Genomic DNA, 15,146 nt, shown 5'->3' with positions numbered 1-15,146 from the left:
AGGACTGTCTCAGAAAATTAGAATATTGTGATAAAGTTCTTTATTTTCTGTAATGCAATTAAAAAAACAAAAATGTCATGCATTCTGGATTCATTACAAATCAACTGAAATATTGCAAGCCTTTTATTCTTTTAATATTGCTGATTATGGTTTACAGCTTAAGAAAACTCAAATATCCTATCTCTAAATATTAGAATATCATGAAAAAGTATACTAGTAGGTAGGGGTGCAACGGATCATCATTGATCCGTGATCCGTTCGGATCATCTATTTCGGTTCGGCATGCGCATGATCCGCGGATTGATTTATGAAGAAAAAAAAATTGTGCGCATGCTCAGTCCACACACAGCCGTAACACGTGGCTGACATAGCGATTGCTAACATAAAGAAAAACCTGCAACACAGCGTGGTCATGGCGAGCGGAGGAACAGAAGAACTAGAACGCCCCACATGGAAATCCCCTGTTTGGGAGCATTTTGGCTTCCCTGTCAAATTGAATTCAGAAGGAAAGAGGTTGGTGGATAAAACCGTGACGGTGTGTAGGCACTGTGGCACAAGAAAGTCATACAACAGTGGAAACACATCGAGCATGGCCACGCATTTACAGCGACATCACCCGGTGTTTCACTGATGGGAGTGAAACCGAAAGCGGCTCAACAACCGCTCATCACCGCGGCATTTAAGCAGCCCTTCCTCCACAATCAGACCGGGCTAAAGCAATCACAAACGCTATCGGTCTGTTTATAGGTGCTGACATGAGGCCATATTCCGTTGTGCAAAACAAGGGATTCAAACACATGCTGAACGTGCTCGAGCCACGTTACGACATCCCGTCGCGCACCCACTTCAGCGATAATATTGTGCCAGGTCTGTATGAGCAGGAGAAGAAAAGGTGGTGGATGAGCTAGCTGTAGCACCCTCTGTTGCACTCACAACAGACGGGTGGACGTCGAGGGGAACGGTGAGCTATGTGACAATAACCGCTCACTTCATCACAGCAGACTGGGAGATGAGAAGTCCGGTGCTGCAGACACGCCCCCTCTACGGAAGTCACACAGGCAGTCACCTTGCGCAGGTACTGACACAAGCAGTGGAGGAATGGAAGATAAAGAGGCCCACTACTAATATCCCAGTCACAACTGATAATGCCAAAAATCAAATAAATGCAGTGAATGAGGCAGGACTGGGCCCACAGATAGGGTGCTTTGCACATGTAGTAAATTTGGCATCACAGAAGGGAATCTCAGTCAATAGGATGGACCGCCTCCTTGGGAGGATCAGGAAGGTGGTTTCCTACTTCCACAGAAGCACAACAGCTGCTCATGTGCTTAAGACAAGGCAAGAAATGCTAAAGCTGCCTACTCATAAGCTCATACATGATGTCCCAACAAGGTGGAACTCCACTTATGATATGTTAGAGCGTTATCTGGAGCAGCAGGCAGCTATATACTCTGCATTGACCGACAAGACCCTAAAGAAAAATGTCAAAGACATCATAACCCTTTCTGATGATGATGTGAGAGTGGCAGAGGAGGTCCTCCAGGTGCTTAAACCCCTTAAAACTGTTACATCTCTGCTGAGCACTGAAACGTTACCATCTGTGTCAATGATCCTTCCGCTGAAAACAAGGATTCTACAATCCATGGCTCCAAGTGTGGAAGACAGCACCATCACTCAAGATGTCAAGACTGCCATTAGAGAGGACCTGAAGCCCAGATACACTTCACCCCCTACTCTACAGGACTACCTCCACAGATCTACTGCCCTGGATCCAAGGTTTAAGTCCCTGTCTCACATAGACCCTGACCTACGCCAGAGGACATACAGTGACCTCACCACTGAGATTGTGAGCAGTCTGGCCACTGAAGACTGTGATGAGGTAAAGGAAAAAAACATTATTTTAAAATGATCAATTTAAATCTTCATACATTTTTTATTTTCAGTAATAATGGCATTCATTTAATGTTATTGCCGCATTTTTCATGTTTATGAAACATGAAAATAAATAATAGGTTTAATTAATGACCTATTCTTTTCTGCAGGGTCAAGCTGCAGAGCCAACAGGAGCAAACTTGGACACATCTCCTCCACAAAAGAAGTCGGCGTTGGCAGAGCATTTTGGAGAGACCTTTGCCAGCAAAGACATGGACAGCAAGACTCCTGCTGACATCAAAGAGGAGGTGGCATTCTACCTGGCAGCAAGCGGCATTGCAGTGGATGGTGATCCACTGACATGGTGGAAAAGCAATGAGTTTAAATACCATCATATTGCTAAGATGGCAAGATGCTATCTCGCTGTGCCAGGCTCTTCAGTTCCTTCCGAGAGAGTGTTCTCAACAGCAGGGGACATAGTGACTGCAAAGAGGTCCACACTCTCCCAGACAATGTAGACACCCTTGTCTTTTTGAAAAAGAATTTAAAATTATAAGCTCATGTATGCTTTGTTTTCTTTCTTTAATTCTTCTTTGATAATAATGCTCTTGTTTCAAGGAAGATGATGTGCCTTCTTATGTTGCACTTTAATTTGTTTTTTATTAATGGTCATTGGTCCATGTTTAAAGGAAGGAGATATGCCTTTTTATGTTGCACTGTAAGTTGTTTTTCATTGATTATGTTGAAAAGAAGATGTTAATTGTACACTTTAAGTTGATTTTATATATTTCAATTGAATAATTTAAAAGTGTTAATAAACAAAAAGACAAAACATGTTTATTTGTCTTGTCTATTTTTTATTTTTATTTTTTTTGCTGATCCGAAAAATGATCCGATCCGTGACTCTGATCCGAGGAACGATCCGAACCGTGAGTTTTTTGATCCGTTGCACCCCTACTAGTAGGGTATTAAACAAATCACTTGAATCGTCTAATTAACTCGAAACACCTGCAAGGGTTTCCTGAGCCTTGAAAAACACTCAGCTTGGTTCAGTAAACTAAATCACAAGTATGGGGAAGACTGCTGATCTGACTGCTGTCCAGAGGACCATCATTGACACCCTCCATCAGGAGGGTAAGACACAAAAAGAAGTTTCTCAAAGAGCAAGCTGTTCACAGAGTGCAGTTTCAAAGCACATCCACAAAAAGTCTGTTGGAAGGGGGAAATGTGGCAGGAAACGCTGCACAACCAAGAGAGATGACCGCAGCCTTAACAGCATTGTGAAGAAGAGTCGCTTCCAGAATTTGGGGGAGCTTCAAAGACAGTGGACTGAAGCTGGAGTCCAGGTATCAAAAGCCACTGTTCACAGACGTGTCCGGCAAATGGGCTACAATAGCCGTATTCCCATGGTCAAGCCACTTCTGAACTCAAGACAACGGAAGAAGCGTCTGACTTGGGCTATGGAAAAGAAGCACTGGACAGTTGCAGAGTGGTCCAAAGTCCTCTTTTCAGACGAAAGCAAGTGTTGTATTTCATTTGGAAGTCATAGCGCCAGAGTCTGGAGAAAGGCTGGAGAGGCGCAAAATCCAAGTTGCTTGAAATCCAGTGTGAAGTTCCCACAGTCAGTGATGGTTTGGGGAGCCATGTCAGCTGCTGGTGTTGGTCCACTGTGTTTCATCAAGTCCAGAGTAAATGCAGCTGTGTACCAAGAGATTTTAGAGCACTACATGCTTCCGTCTGCTGAAAAGCTCTATGGAGATGAGGATTTCATTTTCCAGCATGATCTGGCACCTGCCCACAGTGCCAAAACCACCAGTAACTGGTGTACTGACCATGGCATTACTGTCCTCGATTGGCCTGCCAATTCCCCTGACCTGAACCCCATAGAGAATTTGTGGGGTATTATGAAGAAGAAGCTGAAAGACACCAGACCCAACAATGCAAATGAGCTAAAGGCCGCTATTGAAGCATCCTGGGCATCCATAAACCCTCAGCAATGCCACAGGCTGATTGCCTCCATGCCACGCCGCATTGATGCAGTAATCCGTGCAAAAGGATTCCCAACCAAGTACTGAGTGCATTAATGGACATTTTCAAATGTTTGATTTTGTTTTGCTGTTATAAATCTTTTTTTTTACTTGGTCTGAGGAAATATTCTAATTTTATGAGATAGGATTTTAGAGTTCTCTTAAGCTGTAAGCCATAATCAGCAATATTAAAAGAATAAAAGGCTTGCAATATTTCAGTTGATTTGTAATGAATCCAGAATGCATGACATTTTTGTTTTTTTAATTGCATTACAGAAAATAAAGAACTTTATCACAATATTCTAATTTTCTGAGACAGTCCTGTATATATATATATACATATATGTTTCATTTTATATACATATATATACTTCATTTTGTATTTTATATTTTACTTGTATACATCTATATCTTTCATCCCTGTTTTTTATATTTTATATTTTATTCTCGTGTGTTTAGTTTATTGGTGCTGCTACTGTGACGACAAATTTCCCCTTGGGGATAAATAAAGTATATATCTATCTATCTATCTTCAGTCACGGCAGGCATGTTGTGGAATAATCCATCTAAATGTTGCAGGTAAAGTGTGGAACGCACTCCTGGAATAATCGTTGAGCTGGTCAAATGAAGACAGACTAGGGGGGCAGACACACACACACACACACACACACACACACACTGGTTCATTGACGGCGCTCCAGAGAGGGATGGATGAGGGGGGGGGGGGGGTTGAACCGGTCCGGAGCTGCCTTCCATTTCTCTTGTGGAAAAAACTGCCACGTAATTAATTAGTTTGTTTATTCTACAAGTGAACCGGAGAGAGGACGGGATACACACACACACATACACACAAACACACACATACACACAAACACACACACACACACACACACACACACGTCTAAGACACTGGCCATGTGTGAACGCAACATCCTCGTTTCCATTGAATCCATCCACTGGCTCTCTCTCTTTCTTTCTCTCTTTCTTTCTTTCTTACATTTTACTTTCCTTCTTTCTTTCCTATTGTATTTCTTTCTTACTTACTTTCTTTCTCTCTTTCTTTCTCTCTTTCTTTCTTTCTTACATTTTACTTTCCTTCTTTCTTTCCTATTGTATTTCTTTCTTTCTTACTTACTTTCTTTCTCTCTTTCTTTCTCTCTTTCTTTCTTTCTTACATTTTACTTTCCTTCTTTCTTTCCTATTGTATTTCTTTCTTTTTTACTTACTTTCTTTCTCTCTTTATTTTCTTTCTTTTTCTTACTTTCTTTCTGTCTTACTTTCTTTCTTACATCCTTTCTTTCTTACTTTTTTTCTTTCTTTTTTACATCGTTTCTTTCTTATGATCTTTCTTTCTTTCTTACTCTCATTTTTTCTTACATACTTTCTTTTTATCTTTCTTTCTATCTTTCTTTTCTTTCTTTCTTTTTCTTACTTGCTTTCCATCTCACTTTCTTTCTTTAATCCTTTCTTTCTTTTCGAGAGGCGTCACTTCCTGTCTGCTGACCCTTCACCCTCGAGGTCACCCTCTGTATATTTCCTCCGTTGGATGGGCGTCGGAGGCCTTCTGGAGCATCAACGCGTGACACTCGTCATGACCGTGACACCGAACGACATTCAAATAAATAACAACACAAACACTCTGACGCTCTGCAGCCCGACGCTGAAACACGGAGACGACGCGCACGGATCACTCAGACGTCCGCGCGGACATGAAACGCCTCATTTATCCAAATAATGGCCGACGGACGAACCGATGCATTAATACAGAAGCATTTACTCTATAAAGTGTAACACTTTATAAACTACTCCCCAACATATCGTGAGATAACTCTCTTTCCATTTGATTATTTTTTATTTGAGTGTAGAAATATGGTACAAAAGAAAATGTCTCTAATATTATAACATAAATCCAATTCATTGGAAACCTTCAAAATAAAAGCACGGGATATTTCTCTCACATTTCTATAAGATAAGGTCATTGTATGTCTGAGTGTAAGAAATATGGTACATAAGAAAATGTCTCTAATATTATAACATAAATCCAATTTATTGGAAACCTTCAAAATAAAAGCACGGGATATTTCTCTCACATTTATATAAGAAAAGGTCATCGTATGTCTGAGTGTAAGAAATATGGTTCATAAGAAAATGTCTCTAATATTATAACATAAATCCAATTTATTGGAAACCTTCAAAATAAAAGCACAGGATATTTCTCTCACATTTCTACAAGAAAAGGTCATCGTATGTCTTTTCAAGCCGTCACGGGCCGCATAAAATGATGTGGTGGGCCGAATTCGAGGCCCGCGGGCCTTATGTTTGGACACCCGTGATACAGGAGGACGGCTCAAGGACAACGGACGCGTGAAAACAAACGCCACGGAGAAGGTGTTTGGCATGCATGGGCAAACAGAGAGAGCACGGCGGCACACACACCTGGTGTCAAAGGGCACGTCTCCGGGGAGAGAGTGCGTGGCCGCCTTGCCGAGCAGGAAGCGGATGCGTCGGTAGAAGCTGTGGGCGTGCGTGTTGGTGGGCGGGGCCGACGCGGGAGGCGGGCCTTGCTGCAGCAACGCCAAGGGGTCGGCCGAGCCGTGGCACAGGGGGTCGGAGCCGCAGCTCAGCTGCTCGCAGCAGTCCGGGTCCACGCAGTCCATCAGGCCGTCTGGAGACAGGAAGTGAAGCGTTTATTAAAATCAGGGTTCATACGCACGTCGATGGGTTTCCAGGACGTAAAGAAAAATGTCAATGATCACCATTTTTGTGAAATCTCGGTGCATACATGAAAAAGTGAGAAAATGTCGTATTTAAACTAACAATGAGGCATGGAGTATATAACTTTAAATGACTCAAATGAATGAGAGACAATAGTTTGATTAAAAGAATAAACATCTATGTCTTTTCAGTTAAGGTGAATTCACTTAAAGCGCGAAAAATGTGGGGCTGCTAGTCCGACAGAGCGTATGCCAACTTATATTTAGAGCGTCATACTTTTAAAAGCATATTCATTGTTTAAAACTCAGCGTGAATGCACATATAATATATTGTTTTCAAGGACTTTTCCAGACCTGGAAATAACCATTTTACAAATTCCATGATTTTTCCTGCTTGTAAAGAACGATTGATAATCCCCAAATTTATTTACTATATATTTTTACTTGTCTTTTCTTCATTCGTATATAAATACATTCATATATATATATATGTATATATTTATACGTATATATATATATATAATTATTTTCTATATATTTAAGTTTTTCTTTATTTGTCATTTACAATGTTTTGTCGCCTTCTTTTTTGTTCAGCAAAAAAATAAAAAATATACACATAAAAATAAAAAACCCTGCGTTTTATGAGGAGTTGGTCGTTTAGAGCGGCGCTTGGATTGACACAGTTTATATAGGCGAGACATTAACATCTTTATTGTGCACAGCCAATAAAAGGCATTCATAGATAACACATTCCTACTCTAGAGGCACTGTTTATACCCGCGGTGGAAAGACGTGAAGAAGACCGGCCGAGGAGTCGTAGTCAGACTCTCCTGCAGTAATCTCCTCCACGACCAGGAACTGCACCGTGCGTCACCGCAGCCACGAGTATCAATCGAAAACCCGCCGAGTCATCACGGGGCCGTCGCTGCACAATTGTAGCATCCGTTGTTATAAATCAGACCCGAATCTCATCGCGTTATTTGAATGCGGTCCACACAAAAAGTTCCCGGCGTAAACAATAAGCCGGGATCGGAAACCAGAGGCGGTCAGGTAATGGGAGCCGGCTGGCATTTGTGTTTTTTTTCCTTCTATTTTTTCTTTTCTATTTCAAGCCTGTTTTTTTTTTCTTTCTGAAAAGGCAGGAAGAAGCCGTGCTGACATTTAAATGCATCTGACCACGGAGCGGGGGAGCGAAAGGCCAACAATATTCTATTATAACCTCCTCCTCCCGACGAAGGGCAGCAGGAGCACAATGGCTGCTTTCCAAAAGATTCACTCTACCTTATCTTTGAAAGCATTCATTGAAAAATTCTATTATCACCGTCATTAAAAAAAGGACGCGCAGGTTTTTTTTTGGGCTTATTATGCAGGCGAGGGTTGTTTACCAAAAGAGAGACATCGAAAAATGTAGATTCTGAACATATATCGCGTATGAATATGTATAATTACACTGTTTTGGAGTGTTTTATAGAATACATGCGCTCCAGTCTCCCGTCCAGTCGGAATAATTGAAACTCTCTCGTCAGGAGTTCCTCTTTATTCTCTGATTATTATCAGCATCTCTCTATCTCCGCCTATCATCAGAGACAAAAGGGAGATTGTTGCGAGAGAAAGAGAGAGAGAGACGGCGATGAGTGCCGGCGCCACATATGTGCCAATTAAGGGAGACGGCTTGAATCGTGCCGTTGAAAACGACGCTATCTGAATCGCTGTGCGGAGAGAGGTGTGAGCACACAGCAAAGATAAGAGCCGTGTGAGTGTTGTCCGCGAGGCTTTGATAGCGAGTCTCGCTCAGAGAAAATCCATCCCGAAACCGAACAGTTTGATTCACGCTACGAGCACCTCATCCATATCCATGCCGCATTACAATACACTCCACAATGCCGCGTGTACATTGCATATTGCTTTTTTTTGGGGTGTAATTTATTGTAATGCGGAGAGAAAGCTGCCTGTCCCTGCACCCGCCCACCTTCTCGACCTCTAATTCCCCGTTTCATGCAATCAGTTAGCTTAGCATAAAGAATGGAGTGTGGGGGGGGGGCTCTGAAGCGCACCAATTTTTAAAATCTCATTTGTGACATTGGGATGATTGAGGAACATGAAATACATGTCCGTCCATACAAAAAAACAAAACAAAAAACACACACAACGGCAATTTGTTGTGTTATTGGAGGGATACGTGACGACTTCCTATAGCGCACGACCTCGCGGGGGCGACGAGGCTCCTTTAAATCCGACGGTGGGAGGGGGGGGGAGGGGGGCAGCTGGATCGATCGTATCGATCTCCTCATCTCGCTTACCGCGCGGGAAGAGTATGTTTTTTTCCCCCATAATGTAAAAAAATATTCGCTTTCAAATTTCACGTCCTTTGCATGTTTTTGATTTAATTCCGGCGACGCTCATTTTCAGATTCGATGACGCTGCAGAGCCACAAGAAGGAATTATGTTTGTATTATTGTTATTATTATAATGCAACTGTTTTCACAGGTTTTTTTTATGTAAAAAGAAAAAAAGAAACGCCTAAGCTGCTTTGACTCGTTTCTTTTGTTCAGGCTCTATAAACATTTCTCGCTGCCGGGCTCGGGGGTTATAATCCGGGGTGAGGGCTTCGTGTACTTCATGTTCTTTTATGTACTTCATGTTTCTACGCCGACGTTCTGAAGTGTCGGCTCAGCCGGTCGTGCAGCTTTTGGTAAACAATGTGAGCAGAGGGAGAGAAAAAAGAAAAGAAAAAGAAACGGTTACATTGCAGCGCTCTGCAGCAGCCGGGGAAGAAAAAGAGTGTACAAAATAAAAATAAAACATGTACACGTTTGAGGGTTCTAGAAGCCGCTCGTCCCGTAAACGTGGCTCCGTGGAACAAACGGCGAGGACGCCTCGAAACAAAAAGAGACGGCGCCTTGTTTACGCTGAGGGATTACAACGCCGACTTAACGGGGACATCCGTGACGGATATTTGATGTTTTTTGGGCTCAGACGGTTGAAAGTGATGCGAGAAAAAACCCGCCTGGAATGGGACGGCGGTGGCAGGGAAATGAGTGCTGTGAAAATGTTCCTTCACCCGAGGATAGAGCGACACGCACACCTCTCACCTGTCACCAAACACCTCGCAGCACAACGCTGTTCGCCGTGCTTTGCTGTATTTAGACTTGAGAGAAAAATTTGTCGGAGTGCCTTTTATCTTCGCAGGTGGTATATGCATATTAGACATTTAGCGGTGATGAGGAGGAGGAGGGACACACCCACACACACACACATATTCAACACAATAATACTCTCTACAGGAGTTGGGGACAGCGTGGAAGGATGCAGGGGGGAGGAGCCACAAGGATGGGGAGGAGCCACACGGAGGAGGGACACACACACACACACACGCACACACACACATATTCAACACAATAATGACCCGCGGGACTCTCTACAGGAGTCGGGGACAGCGTGGAAGGCTGCAGGGGGGAGGAGCCACGAGGAGGGGGAGGAGCCACGAGGAGGTGGGTGAAAAGTGACGGCAGAGAATGGACAACCTGCCACAAAGGAGAGGCGTGAAGAACGAAAACGGGGGATGGAAAAATGATAGATGACGTGAGAATGTCACCTCCGTCGTTGTCAGTTCCATCGCTGCAGTCAGTTTCCATGACAACGCTGCATCCGGGCCCGCTCCACCCGGCCTGGCAGACGCAGCGCCAGCCGCTCTGCTCCAGGGTGCAGCGCCCGTGTCCGTTGCACAGCCCGGGGCAGCCGTCTGATGACCCCGATGTGCACACACACACACACACACACATGTTGGGCATTTGTGAGTGTGTCAGAGGAAGACAACATAACAATATTTATCTGAGGTAAAGATGAATTACCTTTCACAACCACGTCCAGGTCGTGAGTTACTGTGACGACGGGAAGAGAAAACAATCACACCTATTAATGTACTAATCAAAATATCAAAAAGAATAATTCAACACTCCCACGTCAACACACACACACACACACACACAGATACACATTCACACTGACAGACACACACACACGAAGAAAAGAATAAATAGACAGGAGAGAGGGGAGGAATGAAGGAAGGAAGGGGGGAAAAGAGATAGGAGGGAGGGGAGGAGGGAAGGAAGGAAGGAACACACACACACAAGGAAGGAAGGAAGGAAGGAAAAGAGACAGGAGAGAGGGGAGGAAGGGAGGAAGGAAGGAAGGAAGAAAAAGAGGCAGGAGAGAGGGGAGGAAGGAAGGGGGGAAAATAGATAGGAGGGAGGGGAGGAGGGAAGGAAGGAAGGAACACACACACACAAGGAAGGAAGGGAGGAAGGAAGGAAGGAAAAGAGACAATCGGGTGGGAGGAAGGAAGGAAGGAACACACACACACACACAAGGAAGGAAGGAAGGAAGGAAAAGAGACAGGAGGTGGGGGGAGGAAGGGAGGAAGGGAGGAAGGAAGGAAGGAAGGAAGGAAGAAAAAGAGGCAGGAGAGAGGGGAGGAAGGAAGGGGGGAACATAGATAGGAGGGAGGGGAGGAGGGGAGGAAGGAAGGAACACACACACACAAGGAAGGAAGGGAGGAAGGAAGGAAGGAAAAGAGACAATAGGGTGGGAGGAAGGAATGAACACACACACACAAGGAAGGAAGGGAGGAAGGAAGGAAGGAAGAAAAAGAGGCAGGAGAGAGGGGAGGAAGGAAGGAAGGAACACACATACACACAGAAGGAAGGAAAGAAGGAAGGAAGGAAAGAAGGAAGAAAAAGAGACAGTAGAGAGGGGAGGAAGGAAGGAACAAACACACACACACACACACCACACATAAACACACACCACACACACACACACACACACACACCGATGTTGCAGTGCTCCCCCTCCCAGCCCGGCTGACAGATGCAGGTCCCGTCGTGGCACTGGCCGTGTTCCTCACAGCGAGGGTGACACGCCCGCTGGTCGCACGCGGCGCCGATCCAACCCTCCTCGCACTGGCACTCGCCCTCGGAGCAAACGCCATGGCCGCCGCACGGCACCGGGCACAGCTCTGCCAAGGGAGGGGGTGGGGGAGAGAGGAGACACGAGTGAGAATAAAAATGGAGACAAAAATAGGGTGCGAGTTCGAGAGGGGAGGCGAGCCAATGGAGGCATTGAGCGTGGAAAGAAAAGAAAGCGCCCCGGGGGGACGAGCGGAACGGGGAGAAGTTAAGAAGAAAACTCTGAATCCGAGGGGTGAGACATCGGAGATATAGGTGAGAGGAAAAAGAAAACCAGCAATAGAAGAATAACCTCCAAACTCTCTCACAAGACATCATCTTCCCACCTCTAATAGCTGAGCTCCCAGAGGGAGGGGCGGAGCTAACAGACTCATAATAACAGCCAAATGATTCATATTTGCGCCGCATATTTAAACCTCAGGGACTCAGAACCAGCTCTATTATTCTTTCCTGACATTCTGATCAGATGTAGTTGGGTATGTTAATAACTCGCTCTCTCCCCTCGTCTCTCCATCTTCGTTTCTGTCAGCTTTTTTCCCTCCTCCCTCTCCTCTGGCCACGCCCCTTTACATTTCGGCCCTCCTCTTTTTATTCCCTCTTCTCCGCGCTCCCCCTCTCTCGCTGCAGAGCCTCATCCATCAGTAAAGAGAGCAAAGTGCTGGAGGCACACAGACTACTTATTCAGGCGCAGTAAAAAATTTTTTTTAAATACACCTCGCGTGGAGAGAGGGGAGGGAAAAAAGTGGATTACAGTGGGAGAGTTTTTCCAGCTCTCTATTAGAATTACATTAGTTTAGCTATGCTTCGGCAATCCCGGGGCGCGTAGCATCACCTTTTTTGATGAACGGCCCCGGCAGGTGGAGAGAGGCCCGCTCGCCATCTCCGCCACGGTCCATCATTACCACGGCGTCGTATCGCCGTGATAAGGTGTGCGTGCACCTGAGAGCGCCGGCTAATGCCAATTGCCTGCAAATCATGGTTGTTGCACGGCGAGGCGGATCCTTCCCCACCGCCGGCGCTCAGTTAGTGTGGCGGAGAAGAAGAAGAAGAAAAAAAGAGGAAAATCATCGGCGTAATGGTGATTTTCCTCTCTGTCAGTTTACACTTCAAGGACAAGGACACTCTCTCTCTCTCTCTCTCTCTCTCTCTCTCCGCTTTCCTTCATCCCCCTTTCGCGATGGCCACCTCGCTGCCTGTTTCCTCACCGTGAAGCTGCGTTCGCACCAAATGCGTTGAGAACTGTTCGCGCCAGTAGATCCCTCAGACAGAGTCGACGTACAGGCGCGAGCGACGCGAATTTGCTCGTTGCGAATATTCGCCTCAAGTTGAAATATTTTGGCGAAAAAAGTCGCCCCGACGCCGAGTCGCGACAGCCAATCGGCGTCGAGCTGCTCCGCCGTTGGTGAATCTAACTGCTGCTGGAAGAGACAGTTATTCAGACGTAGAGGTGAAGGTCACCGAGCTGTGTGAGCCTACGGGTGATGTCATGTATAAATATATATATATATATATTAATGTTATGAACCCAAACACGAGGGCGTTAGATGTTCCGATGTTTTCTGGGATGTCCCCAACAAGTATAAAGCAGAACCAGTGGTTAGTTCTGCATGGTTGATGAAGGAAATGATAACTGTTTCCACGGAGATAAGCCCCGCCCCCTCTGAGGCGCGAATGAAGCGAAAGACGCGAATAACCACAACTTGGCGGGCGAGTGAAGTCACGCGAGTGAACGCAGCTTTACGTGTTTATTAACTTTCGTAATAACTGTTTCCACGGAGTAAAGCCACCGATAGATAAGCCCCGCCCCCTCTAAGGCGCGAATGAAACGAAAAGCCGCAGATGGTCAGGCGAGTAAAGCGTTGAGAATATTCGCATTGCGCTTTTGGCTTCGTATATAGCCGCAGAGTGGAGGTGAGTTCAACCTCAAACCCCAGGTAGGTGTCGATGTAGGAACATCTTTTTATACGCCGTCTGAAACAAACATTAGCGAGCTCTTAAACGCCGAGCCGAACGTTCCTCGGAGCTGAAAGCACGAGCAGCAAAGTGGGAATTGAGGTTTTTTTCTACTTCTTTCCCCCCGACTGCCACACACTTTATTTTTTTCTCCCCTCATTTAGCTGGAGGGAATGTGTGTGTATGCGTGTATGCGTGTGTGTGTGTGTGTGTGTGTATATGCGTGTAGCACTATGAATGTGCAGTGAAGTGAGTGTGTGTGTGGGGGGGGGGGGGGGGCTCCAGAGCGTCATGGGGGGAAATCTCATTTAGGACCAGCGTGAAGAGAATGAAAAATACACACACACACACACATGCATGCACACACATTACACAAAGTGGATGCGCTCCATATTTATCTCTCGGTGTCTATAAAATCCCTAGAAAAAAAAAAGTATCCGGCAAGACCAAAACATGCTACCACGGTAACCCGAGCAGGGTCCATACGCATGCTGATGGGTCTCCAGAACTTTAAACCAGATTTCCATGACCAAACCTTTTTTAAATCTTGGTTTATACATGACACAGTGAGAAAATGTCGTATTTAAACTAACAATGAGAATCCAAAGCATACATTATATAACCTTAAATGAAACAAATGAATGAGAGACAATGGTTTAGATTAAAAGAATAAAACATTTGTCTTTTCAGTGAAGGTGCGTTCAGTTGCAGCGCGGAAAATGTGCGCTGCGAGAATGAAAGAGCGTATGCCGGCTTGTATTTAGATCGTCATTTTTAAATAATCATATTAATTATATAAAACTCTGGGTGAATGTCCTTATAATATTAATATAGAATATAACACATTTACATGACTTTTCCAAAACTTTTGGGACTTTTCCAGATCTGGAAGTAACCATTTTACAAATTCCATGATTTTTCCAGGTTTTCCATGACCGTACGAACCCTGATTGTAAAGAACGATTGATAACCCCAAATTTAACTTACTATATATTTTCTACTTGTCTTTTCTTAATTTGTATTTAATATATATATATATATAATATAAATACATATACAAATATGCATATATATACTGTATATATATATGTATCTATATATATATGTATATATATATAAATATATGTGTGAAAGAGCGTATGCCAGCTTATATATTGAGCGCCATTCATTTAAAAGCATATTCATTATTTAAAACATATGAATGTAACAGATTTAGATGATTTTTCCAAAACGTTGGGCATTTTTCCCCAGGCCTGTAAATAACCATTTTAAAATTCCAGGACTTTTCCAGGTTTTCCATGACCGTACGGACCCAGATTAGCACTCTAGAGATGTGCGAGTGGTGGCGTCCTGCTGGTGAACCACGCTCCTCGGCTCTCACCGGTGTAGCAGTCCGGTCCGGTCCAGTTGGGCTGGCAGGCGCAGGTGTCCGACTCGGGCAGGTAGGTCCCGTGACCGGAACATTGCTCCTGGCACGCCGGCAGCGGGTCGTCGCAGCTCACGCCCGCCCAGCCGGCCGAGCACACGCACTCGCCGCGCACGCACACGCCGTGTCCGCCGCACTGAGGGTCCGCGCAGTCCACTGGAGAGAGAGAGAGAGAGGGGGGGGTTGC

At 44.8% G+C, this 15,146-nt stretch overlaps 2 protein-coding genes across 3 annotated transcripts in view; one reads left to right on the top strand and one right to left on the bottom strand.

Moving 5' to 3' along the window:
- The window catches only part of tenm1 (teneurin transmembrane protein 1), a 233,911-nt gene that overhangs the window by 86,031 nt on the left and 132,734 nt on the right, over positions 1-15,146 (bottom strand). For both annotated transcript variants that reach the window (XM_056438944.1, XM_056438945.1), the window contains exons 11-15: positions 14,915-15,115; positions 11,445-11,630; positions 10,465-10,494; positions 10,209-10,355; positions 6,336-6,564 (exon numbers count right to left, since the gene is read on the bottom strand). In XM_056438944.1, the coding sequence (XP_056294919.1) occupies positions 6,336-6,564; positions 10,209-10,355; positions 10,465-10,494; positions 11,445-11,630; positions 14,915-15,115 (793 nt within the window). The remainder of the gene's footprint in view (positions 1-6,335; positions 6,565-10,208; positions 10,356-10,464; positions 10,495-11,444; positions 11,631-14,914; positions 15,116-15,146) is intronic.
- Positions 695-2,583, top strand: LOC130209359 (zinc finger BED domain-containing protein 4-like). Its single transcript, XM_056438946.1, has 2 exons — positions 695-1,879; positions 2,043-2,583. Exons 1-2 carry the CDS (start codon positions 1,010-1,012, stop codon positions 2,388-2,390), a joined length of 1,218 nt encoding a protein of 405 aa, XP_056294921.1. The 5' UTR covers positions 695-1,009; the 3' UTR covers positions 2,391-2,583.

This window comes from Pseudoliparis swirei, chromosome 19 (assembly GCF_029220125.1).
Source record: "Pseudoliparis swirei isolate HS2019 ecotype Mariana Trench chromosome 19, NWPU_hadal_v1, whole genome shotgun sequence".
Lineage (NCBI taxonomy): Eukaryota > Metazoa > Chordata > Actinopteri > Perciformes > Liparidae > Pseudoliparis > Pseudoliparis swirei.
The sequence above is the reverse complement of the archived record's forward strand: the minus strand, read 5'-3'. Positions and strand labels throughout refer to the sequence as shown.

Bases quoted from the DNA above. Each gene is read 5' to 3' on its own strand.
- LOC130209359 (XM_056438946.1), top strand. From the start codon at position 1,010: ATGAGAAGTCCGGTGCTGCAGACACGCCCCCTCTACGGAAGTCACACA. The intron at 1,880-2,042 runs GTAAAGGAAAAA...TCTTTTCTGCAG, and splicing joins CCACTGAAGACTGTGATGAG to GGTCAAGCTGCAGAGCCAAC.